This window comes from Lepidochelys kempii, chromosome 18, assembly GCF_965140285.1.
Source record: "Lepidochelys kempii isolate rLepKem1 chromosome 18, rLepKem1.hap1, whole genome shotgun sequence".
NCBI lineage: Eukaryota > Metazoa > Chordata > Testudines > Cheloniidae > Lepidochelys > Lepidochelys kempii.
The window spans coordinates 21140492-21152570 of NC_136397.1; the positions used below are offsets into that span (position 1 = coordinate 21140492).

Below are 12079 nucleotides of genomic sequence, written 5' to 3' on the forward strand. Positions count from 1 at the left end.
AGTAAACAGCTTCCTCTTTTTTTCTTCTTAAAGGAAGGGCCGCTTAGTCCTGGGCCTCCTTAGGATGCGGTCTCACAGAGCAGTGAGTGAAGGCTAATAAGACTCATTATTGGACTGATTTGAATTATTAATCCCTTTCTTTACAAAGCCACACTAAAACAAATGTCCATCCCCAGATGCTTTCCCTAGCTGACCCTTTCTGTGACAGTGCTGCCAAACCCAGTGTCATATTGTGTATCATGTGGATTTGTGAGAGAAAAATTAGACAGATTTTCCACAGACGATATTTCACAGCTTTAAAAGAGACCGAACTATTTCCATCCCCTCTGCTTCTAGAGTGAGTTTTGTGTTTGGGAAACGTTCTGGGCTGAGAGCCCTGGAGCCCGAGGTCCTCAGCTGACCCTGGCATAGACACACCATGGACAGTGCCAGGGTTTGCCACATACGGAAAGCCATGTCTAATCTGATAATAGAATAGACTGAACCAACTGACAAAGAAGCACACCTCAGGGTCACGTTTGGCAAATGCATGCATCTGGCTCATTCCTGCAGCTGAAAGTCAAACCGAACCCTTGTGGTTGCAGGCAGCAGTTCTCCTGCAGTCTCAGAAGAGCAGATGCCAGTAGTAGCTGTCAGAAGTACATTTCACTTGAAGGTCTCTCGTCCCTCTCTCCCAGGGACCAATTTCAGAATGTAGAGGGGTAAGTGCAACATCCACTCCCGTTCATTCACTCTCTAGATGACCTGCTTAGACTGCTCTGTATCCCATTTACCAATCCTGATTCAGCTTTGAATCAGCAAAGCACTTAAGCAAGTGCTTAATTTATATGCTTAAAGTTAAGCACATTGTAACAGGGTAGCTGGCCTCTTAAATGCAATCAGGCCCAGCGCTTCTGTTCCAATCCAGGTGCAACCTAGTTTGGTGCAATAAGCAGGGCAGGTCTACCTCCGGGCAGTAATAAATGAGGAACAGCCCAAAGGCATGTGACAATTCAGAGTCCAGAGAGGGAGACAGAAAAGCCAAGGGATCTAGAGAAGCAGAGAGCTCAGAAGAAAAGAGCAAAGCTGGGCTGATAGCTGCAGGGAGAGGATGCCACTGAAGGAGGGAGCGGTGAGAGTTCCCTAGTTGGGCTGTGGAGGCAGAGATCAAGCTGGTGAAAGCAGAAGGCAGAAAGAAAGTGTGCAGGGGTCACCTACAAACTTCCCCACGTCGGACAGCCATGGCCAGAGAGGGCTGAGAGCAGCAGAGGGAGATGCTTGCTGGCCCTCTGAGCCAGAGGGCTGAGACTGGAGGTTCAGACAGGGCTGTAGGCTGGGGAATGATAGAGGGGAGCCCAATGTCATCTCTGGGCAAGAGCGAGAACTAGATCCGAGACTGAAAACGGGAGGAGAAGCTCCCTTCCTAGAAGGGCTGGAGTGAGGCCTGGTGATATGACAGGCCCATACCTGACAGTATAAAGAGATGCCAGAGTCTAAAGCAAGACACGAGAGCTGCACCAGAGCAGCTGAGCGTGGTAAGAGACGCCATGGCAGTACCTGGTGTGCTGATGGTTTACTGAGACTTGAAAGAGTCCATGTACTATTGGGATTGAAGCAACACACAAAACATCAAAACACAGTCCTTCCATCCACTCCAATAAATCCCTGGTATACTTGAGATTTCTTCATCTAACATACTCTTAATGATATAAATAGGGATATATTGTGTAATCTGAGCTCCAACAATTTCCAGAAATACATTGTGTGCTAATAAGGACCATCTCTGTTTCCCAGGCCAAAGAAAGCAACTGGCTCACAGTAAATACCTCATTTTGCAATGGAGTCCAAAAAAAGAAGAAAAAAAGAAGAAAAAAATAAACACGCTCTGAAACCGTATAAAAAAACTGGAAGATGTTTGCCATCCCTCTCTTCCCATCCATTTCTGAGCACGGGACAGGAGGTAATTTCAGGATAGTGTGATGATGTTCTTTTCTTTAGTAGAAATCTCTTTTTGTTTTCCCTTCCTTCTGTACTGAAGCTGCGTCACACTGGGCTGTCATATTTCAGCAGCAGAAAATGTGGACAACGTACAAGAATTTCTTGCAGCCTTGGTACAGATCACACAATGAGTTGTTGGCAAGGGTGAGACTCTGTGCTTTCCTGTGCTGTTCTAAGCAGCACACACATATCACAGCCCCAGGAAAGTGTGTGTGTGTGTGTGTGTGTGTGGGGAGGCGGGGATTAACAACTTTTGCACCCTCCCAATTCTAGGGTGTTCCATGGCCTCAAGTGAGCCTGGCAGAATTTAGGCAGCCCTCCGGGGCTGTCTCTGGCTGCTTATGGGCAGCAATGCGGCACAGAATCGCCACAGCATTGTGCTGAGACTCGTTCTCTGCCACTCTCACCCGCACTTTAGCACAACACCTGAGCCAGGGCTTGCAAAGGTCCCTTCGGGGGACACGCTGCGGCTTTCTCTACCTCGGTTCCCGCACCAGGGGAATTGTCCCCAGGCTGTATCTGGAGCTTTTAGGGTCCCTTTGTCCAGTGTATATGGTGAGAGTGGGAGTTCGAAGCATTTTTCTAGGGGAGGGAGTCTGCCTAGTGCAGTGGTTCTCAAACATTTGTGCTGGTGACCCCTTTCACATAGCAAGCCTCTGAGTGCGACCCCCCCCCTTATAAATTAAAAAACACTTTTTTGTATACTTAACACCATTATAAATGCTGGAGGCAAAGTGGGGTTTGGGGTGGAGGCTGACAGCTCGTGACCCCCCATCTAATAACCCTGCAACCCCCTGAGGGGTCCTGACCCCCAGTTTGAAAACCCCTGGCCTAGTGGGTGGAGCAGGGGAGGGGGAGCCAGGAGTCCTGAGTGCCATTGACTCTGCTACTGTCTCACTGTGACACAAATTAATTAGAATCATAGAATATCAGGGTTGGAAGGGACCTCAGGAGGTCATCTAGTCCAACCTCCTGCTCAAAGCAGGACCAATCCCCAATATTTTCCCCAGATCCCTAAATGGCCCCCTCAAGGATTGAACTCACAACCCTGGGTTTAGCAGGCCAATGCTCAAACCACTGAGCTATCCCCCCGAATTCATTTACACTCCCGTGAGTCAATTTACCCATCCATAAAATAGGTTTAATAAGAGGTTGTGCTGAGAGGCACAAATTAAAGTGTTTAGAGAACCTTGAAGGAAAAGAGCTAAAAAGGCCAAAATATACATTTCAAAATGTGACAGGTGTAACTGTGTTACCTAGACCAGTGCTACTCAAAGTGGTGGTCCGGTCCGCGAGCCACCAGCTGCCGGTCTGCGCGCACACTGGAAAGAAAAATTACCGGTCCCCCCACATCAGACAGCTTGAGAAGCACTGGCCTAGACAGCTATAAATATTAAATTGCCGGGCATCTCATTATGTTATTTCCTTTCTTTCCCTTTGTAAAATCTTTTCAATACATTTTTACATGTACCAGGAACCTAAAAGACCCGATTCTCCTCTGCTTTGCAGCTTGCCTCATCATTTACACTTGTGCAAAGTACACAAGTGTAAACAGCCACAGGAGGCACAAGAGACAGGAAAGAAAGCAGCAAAACGTTTTACCTGGCTTCTAGTTCCTGAATATTTAAAAGAATGAGAGAGGATAGGAATATCCATCACAAACATGTAATAGTAACCCAAAGAAAGAGCTAGAAGAGTATTCATCCTCTCCCTGTGCAACTCTATTTGTGGTGTGAGTTCTTCAACAGGTTTTGAACCTTCAGGGTTAACAGCAAACCAGCCTCCTCTAGTGGGGTTTTGGAGACAGGATGTGCTTTAGTCAGTATCGTTGATGAATCAACAGCTTTGTGGGTTTTGTGGTGATAGGAAAACATTCAGAGAATTAGATTCATTGATTGACATATTTTAACTAGAAACTTCATAGCAAGATACTCTTTCTGTCTCTAAAATACTCTCTGGCACCGCATTTCTGCTCACTAGTATTGCCAACAGCTTCCTAAAGTTAATATCCATGCTTGATGGTGGCTCTGGACTGCAAGACTCCTGTGTACCTCGGCTCAGAGCTCCATTAGGAATTAATATATGTTCCGTGTTTCCTTCAGCAGAATGGAACATGAGGGAGTCCACTGCATTTATTATTCATTCTTTGTTTCATTACGATCCATTTTCTATAACTTCAGGAATTTTGTGCATTAGCTGCACTGAGACTTTTCTGTGCTGCAACTGAAAGATATCCCACACTGAAATGCAGCCCATGCACACAAAGAAGTGACCTGATCCTCCAGATTCTGCACAGATAAAAATCCCATGAACTCAAGGGGAGTTTTGCCCGGATTAGTACAACACTACTGGGCCCAGGTCATTCAGAATGTCACTGGGATGCAACCCAGATCCTCTTGCTCCAAAAGCACAAGCTCCTACATATCTGAAATAGGGGAGAACGTCCTTCAGCAACTAGGCAATACAAGATCTATGGCACACGATGAAAAGTTCTGATTCCATCCAGCAGAGTGCAGCGGTACAGAAAACATACCCACACATAGTAAGCAGTTCATTACAATAGGTTTTAACTGTGGTTATTATTATACAAGACACTGAATGTCTTGGCAGGCAGCAACTAATACAACAATTAGAAAACATTTTGTCACCGGTTAGATGCTCAATTTCCTAATTGCAATCTACAAATGTAGCTTGCTGTGCCCTTCTTTAAATGTGTGTCCACACGTAAGCATCCAATCTTGGGGTGCAGCTCTGAACCAAATTCCAAATCATGACGTTTGCCTGCCACTGGAAAGGATCAACCATATGTGACTAAAAGTGTATCTGCCGGTCTTTATCCTTGTCTCTTTCACTCAGTCACATATTTCCTCTACCTTCAGGTACCCCTGGCCTTGCAGACTTTCATTTATGCAAGAGAAATTTTCTCTTCCCATATGGTGCTAGAACTGGGGAAGGGTTTGTAAAAGAAGAAAACTGAAGAATAAATTAAGGTTATTGTTAAGTGAGGCCTCAGGTCTGTTCTGCTACAGGCTACACACTTTCCTACAGCCCTCAAAGAGCCAGCCCTGTAATACTTGTCAAGAATGTTGGTTTAATAAAAACCATGTGATTTCAAAGATCAAGTCATAGCAAAGCCTCTGACTTTGCAGGGTAAATATTTATCTAGACTAAGCACTGGCGGAGTGAACCACTTTCATGTACTTGCAAAAACACCACAAAAAGCAGGCACACGTTCAAGGAACAGGGATTATTGCAAAGTGACCCACTGAGTGAAGACTGGCTTGATTGCTTGCATTTTCCAGACTTCACTGTGTTATCAGTCTAAGTATCAGAGTGTGGTGAAGGAACAGGAAGCCTCTGCACAGTTCCCTGGAACATACTTTGCCTAATGAATAAATCTTAGGAGGAAGAGTGCCCCTTGGCTGCCTCATGTTCACAATGCGGGGTACTTTCTGTGGGTTGGTTTTTTTAATTGATGGCTTGGACTATCGTACGTTTAAGTAACTTCTACAAACTCAAAACACCTCTCAACACTGCAGCTCACTGGTTGTTCGTGACTATTAAAGTGCAGTCAGCAACTGGATAGGATATAGCTACTGGTACCAAAAAAAACCACAACACAAAGTTGATGGGGTAGAAACCATCCACCAAGAAACAAACATAGGAATAGAGACACTCATCTGGCATAAGCATTCATGGCAGGAGCCAAACGGAGGCCTAGGAGTGACGGGAAGGCAGAGTCACAAACACAACCCCATTTACTGCGCATGGAAATACACCCAACTTTTCTATTCCATTCTGAGCTTTGAAAAACTCCCCTCTTATCAACTTTGATCCTAGTGAACAAATGGTTTCAGATGTTATTATAGAGTTAGAATGAGAGTATTGTACTTTATTCTATCATGAAAGTGTGTAAGGACAAAAATCATCAATCCTAAAATGGGAATGCTGTACCTTTATAGTTGTTCCGGTGGTGGTATTTTTTAGAAACATTAATTTATGAATTATATAGTGTGGAGGTTCTACAAGCTGTCTATTCATATTATAGGTCATATTCTAGTTGTACTTTGTCACAGAGGTGCAGGCATGCTGGAATAATGCCAGGTCCTGCCAGCCCTGAGCTCCAGAGATTTTAGAAGCTGCCCCAATACCTCCCATAATGGGAGGTCAGGTTTAATGATTGGAGACACCTTAATTCTAGTAGATGAGCTCCAGTACCATGCATCTTACTGCTAATCCCTCCTGGGAAGTTTAATGCAGAACAGTTTTGCAGCCTGCATAGGCCTGATTGGATTCTCACTGGAATTTTTTTGCATAGATGTTCCATACAAGTAGTAAATATACAAAAAAAGCAAGAAGGTTCATGGAACTCCATGGAAAATCAGTTTTAGTTAACTGGATGTTCCAGTTAATGATGATCATCCCTCATGTTTTCTTTTGGTTTTGGGGGCCTTGGTGACTGACAGGTTAATACTTCCAAATGGGAGGGTTCACTTTTCACTCTGTAGTATGCTTCGTTCAATGAGTAAGAAGAAACAGCAACACTTTAGGCCACAGAATGGGAATTAAATCCTAACAAATTGCACATTTACACATGTAACAGCAGCATATACATACAAATGGATGGTTATTGGTTCAAGTGGTTACAGCAATGGACTGGGAGACACTGGCTTCTTGTCTCTGTCTGCCATTACTTTGCCACTGGATTTTTCCCATGCAACACGACACTCCATGAACTGCCAATTTAAATGGATGCGCCCCTGACAACATTAGAAATATCATGATGTGGTTGGTACATTTGCGGGTGGGGTTTTGGGGTGCACAGTTGTGGATACGGTGGTAGCATGGGAGGAAGAGTAAGTTAAAAAACGTTGTACATAGGATATATGTAATGGTGCAGTGTGGCATAAAAGATTTCTGGCCTGATTTGGGGTTGGCCACATCAATCATGACTGGCACACACACACACACACACGTTCTCTCTCTTAGACATTTTTTTAAGCAGTCTTTGGCCTGACAAGTCTCAGAATCCCCTACACCCAGGAATTTGTTCCACTTATGCAAATATTCACTCAAAGAATTTGCAAAAATGACAAATAAACAGCATCCCAAAGGAAAAGTGAATTCAAAACAGCAGCAGCAAGAGCAAGAAGGCTGACACCAACCTCGAGTATCAGGGGGTAGCCGTGTTAGTCTGTATCCACAAAAACAACAGGGAGTCCGGTGGCATCTTAAAGACTAACAGATTTATTTGGGCATAAGCTTTCCTGGGTAAAAAACCCACTTTTTCAGATGCAATCTTCAGATCCATGCAAGGCTGAGCTCACCAGCCAGCAGGGGGAGCCAAGGAGAGAACTGTTAGAAGAAACTGGCCTGGAAACCAACCATACGCCAGCTACCATGTCTGAAATACTACATATGCTCAGGTTTCAGAGTAGCAGCTGTGTTAGTCTGTATCTGCAAGAAGAAAAGGAGGACTTGTGGCACCTTAGAGACTAACCAATTTATTTGAGCTTAAGCTTTCGTGAGCTACAGCTCACTTCATCGGATGTGCTCAGAAGGTGATGCCTGGATCTGTAGCAGCCAAGTGGCTGCATGACTGGACTCAGAGGCAAAGGTGGATGGGGAACTTATTTCACAGCACAGTTCCACCGCTAGATTCCTAGTGCTGCAGATCCAGCATGGTGCCACTGTTTTAAACACTGTTCTTTGTAGCTGCTGGGACAAGAGTGACCCTTTTACTGTGTGCCTGAATATTACTGCAGTGGGTTTCTCAGAATCAAGTGCTGAATAAGGAGCCATTCTTAATGTGGTTTGAAGACTCTACTGGCCCTCCAGAGCAAAGCCGCTGCACACTTCCCTGCTTCAGGGAAAGGCTATTTTACCATAAGATTAATTATCTCTGAAAACTCCTCAGTACAAACCTTTACATCTTCTGTTTAAAACCAGTCTCCTCATTCCTAGTGCATTCCTGAGCTAGCAGCAGGCTGACCTTCAGTGCTGACCCTCCTTCCCCTATCCCATGAAATGAAAGTTGACCTCTGGCAGGGGGAAGTACTCAAAAAACCCAGGCATCAATAAAAACTGGGGTCCACCAGAAAAGCCCAACCCCTTTACTGCCCTTAAAAATGTGGCCTTTTGTGTTTCCAGGGTGTTGATTCTCTCCCCCACTGTCTCTTTAGTGGCGATATATGACACTGGGAGCACTTTATGTCGAGCAGGGAAAACCCTTGAGTGCTGTGCACATGCAGGGAAACTCAAGCTCTCCGCATTTAAATTACAGATACACATGTGTAAAGTCTCCTATAAAATAAAAGAATGACAGAATTACATGGGGTACAGTCTTGGGGCCTTTTTCATTTCTAAGAGATCATCCAAGATTTTTTAATTCACTGAGAATGTGGACTCAGCTCTTAGTCCCTGACTGGGCACCATGCTGCTCATGTTAACAGTCCACAGAAGAGAAGTCCCGCGTGTAGTTTATGCGCAGTTGGGAGCAATATATCCTGTTTACTGCAGAGTGTGCTCTGAAATGCAAAAAACAGGGATGAGAGAAAAGCCAGCACCAACAGCTAGGATCTAGGTTTGAAAACCATATTGAACTAGGAATTGGATTGGATTACTGAAGCCAAATATATGGCACCTTTTAAAGATTTCAGAGCATTAGGGAAGGAGAAACGTTTCTTTAACTTTTGAAGATCTCTTTAAAAATCTCTACAAATGTTTCACAAAACGTCTCAAACATTTTGGAAAAGATATAGCAAAAACTATGAAACTCCCTATTTCTCTGGCTCCTCTCATGCTACTGCAGATTTAATGCCATAACTCCAGTCTTCCAGCAAACCACACAATTAATTCCAGAATACGGATAGCAACTTTTGAGGTATTCCACGACTGTGGAACTCAGAGTGCATGCATGTTATATGAAACTAAAAATGCACCTTGTTCTCTGGGGTTCTTAACCAGAGGCTTGTCTTTCTTTGATTAAATCCTAGGACCATTAAACTAAGAAAAGGAAAAGACTGGAAAGACAGAAAGACAGAAAGAAAGAAAAGACCCAACTAGTTCTATCTGACCGAGAAATGGGTCCTCAATTTTTAAAAGTATAAACCAATTCAGAATAAACTAGGGATGCAATATAGAATGTTACAAAGCACTTCTTGTGCTAACTTCTTTTCCTATTTACCGTAGCAGGCGGATAAAGGCTGATCGCAGGATGCGATAAAGTCTTATTTTTCTTGAAGACCAACACAGAATTCCAACAGATGTTTCTGCTTTTAGATCAACTGTAGTTTTATGGAGAAGTTTTCTTTTCTCTCCCAAACAACAGACGGCACCAGAACCCAGGAGACCTGCTGCTGCTGCGAAATACGCTGGCTGGCTTAACTGCCACACGGACAGGAGCTAGCAGGGGAAAACGATCCAAAAGCAACTGATTTTCCCTTTTGCAAAGAGAATCAAAACAGAGTGAATGTTGTGCTTGTTTGTTTGACAGCCCTCCTGGATGCTGACGCGCCACACTTTCTGGGTCTGGGCTGCGTCTGGAAGCGGAAGAGCCAGATTACCGCAAAGCAGGTTGGTTTTGCAAAATTTCCAAACTGAAGGAAGTATCTGAAGTCTCACTAAAAAGCCTATTCTGTGGACATTGCCAACCCCGTTTTGTACTCCCGAGACATTCAGGAAAGAGTAGAACCTGCAAACTCTTTAAGGTTCTCCCCATCGCTTTTTTAGATCACATCAGATATGAAACCAATAAGACCCTCAGTAGCTGTATGTTAACTATATTCAGTTAAACTTTCACCGTTTTCACTATCTCTCATCTCTCTGATAAAAATTATGGTTTAATTGGTCCTATGTGTGTAGATAATTTGAGCCAAATCCCTCAAACCTGACTTCATCCTTAAGCAGGGAAAGCTCTCATTGACTTCAGTGGGAGCTTTGCCTGAGACAGTCAGAACTGCAGGATTTCATCCTATAATTTCCCCAAAAGATGGGATATGAATCAAATGCAGCCCAAAAGCCTCACCCGTGAATGGAGAAAGGCACCTCAGATTGTTTCCTTGGCACAACACTATCCCCTCATGTCCAGGAACTTACTCCTCCTTGCCAAGAACTCATTAATCCTTGGCTCAGGAAAACTTACCATAACAGGGAGCACAAAAGCTCCAATACTTCCCACATAGGCTAACTTGATAATATCAAGAGAGAAAATTAAGACCCTAAATCAAGGATGGATCTTCTTTGATGTGCTGCTGTATAATTAATTTGTTACTAGTTTAAAAAATCGATTCACCCACTCAAAGGAGATTTGCTTTTCTCAAAATATGACTAGTCCCTTTTTCACTTTTCAAAACTTTTTTGGTCCTAGGCTTCCTCCCATTAGCTACGAAGTACACTGATGCATGCTATGAACTCCATCTTCAAAATATTCATAACATATGCAAAATGCAGGAAGGTGGGCTTGTCTATACACAGTACAACGAGATAGTCACCTCCCTGCCATCAGTTCAAAGCCCATGTTGGACCAAAGTCGTTGCCATCTACAGTCTGATCTGCGGGTCTGATCCCTAGTGGTTTTGGATTAGACATCCTTCAGAACAGATTACTGTACATAATGACTGAGGTCAGCCTCAAACCCAAGAAGGGCACACATGGAGCTAATCTTGTTGGTTCTGAGGTTAATAGGGCCACAATGACAGCATTAATGAAAACCCTTGCTGTTTTTTGCCTTCCTCTGTACCATGGGGCATGGGTCACTTGCTGGAGGATTCGAAGTCTTTAAACCATGATTTAAGGATTCCAATAGCTCAGACATAGGTGAGAGGTTTATTGCAGGAGTGGGTGGGTGAGATTCTGTGGCCTGCATTGTGCAGGAGGTCAGACTAGATGATCAGAATGGTCCCTTTTGACCTTAGTATCTGTGAGTCTATGCTTATTAGCCTCATTCGACACATCTAGGCTACAACAGTGCATTCCATGAAGCAATAGGCAAATCAACTCAGATAAAATAAGGACTAACCTGAACCTTTTACCCAAATTAACTTAACAAGAAACCTTGATGTTTGGGGAGGGGGTGGTTTGAGATTCAAAACAGTAAATTTTTTGGTTGGTTGGTTTTGAAAATGTTATGCCTCATAGCCACTGGACCAGAAGCAGAAAAACCTATAAGAAACACTATAAGAAATCAACAATTGATTTCTGTCCTCTCAACATGTCACTGCCTTGCATAGACAATGGAAGCAAGAGGGGTGGGCAAAAGGAAACCATGTTTGTGTTCCATGCAATGCTGCACGGGGGGATAAAAGGGATAAGGAGAATTAGATGCTCTCAAAAGAACAAAAGCCTCAACTTACCAATGCAGGTCCTGCCATCAGTGTGCAGGCGAAAGCCTGGCTTGCACTCACAGTAATAGGATCCCAGGGTGTTCACACATCTGTGCTGGCAGCCCCCGTTGTGAATCTGGCACTCATCAACATCTGCAGATGGGAAGACGAACAGAAACATTCAGTAAAGTGGGCATGAAAGTAGCTAACCTTAGCATTTCTCCTGGTTGTTCACGGACTCCAGAGCTGAGGAATGGATGAAGGACAGGAGGGGAGAGCGCCATATCATCAGGTTTAACCATTCAGGACATTGTGAAAATCACAAGGACAGACATGCAAAGAGCATCAATGCAGATCACGAGTCATTCAAAGTAAACCACCCTTCAGACTTGACTCTGCAACAGTGCCGCCCCCACTTTGAGATCAGTTACTCTGTGCAACTTTCAGACATCTGAATGTACTCTCAGGATAAAGAGAGTAGAGATGGACTGAACTAAACTACTGGAATACTCCAGGGGGAAATCCCATTTCTGAGGCCTAAGATCTGTACATACTCTAAATCAGGGGTGGCTCTTCCGAGGTTAATATGCAGCTCCTTGCATAGGTACTGATTCTGAGGCTGGAACTACAGGTGCTAACTTTTCCGCGTGCTATGGGGTGCTCACTGCTCAACCCCTTGCTCTGCCCCAGGTCCTGCCACCACTCCAGCCCTTCCCCCAAGGACCCTGCCCCTTATCCCGAGCCTTCCATGACCTCGGTCCTCCCCCATCCCCACCAGA

The 12079-nt window shown here is 44.3% G+C and overlaps 1 protein-coding gene across 8 annotated transcripts in view; it reads right to left on the reverse strand.

The window, feature by feature from the left end:
• MEGF6 (multiple EGF like domains 6) overlaps positions 1-12079 on the reverse strand; it is a 254954-nt gene that overhangs the window by 63691 nt on the left and 179184 nt on the right. For all 8 annotated transcript variants that reach the window (XM_073316365.2, XM_073316363.2, XM_078849309.1 and 5 more), the window contains one exon: positions 11331-11453. In XM_073316365.2, coding sequence (XP_073172466.2) covers positions 11331-11453 — 123 coding nt within the window. The remainder of the gene's footprint in view (positions 1-11330; positions 11454-12079) is intronic.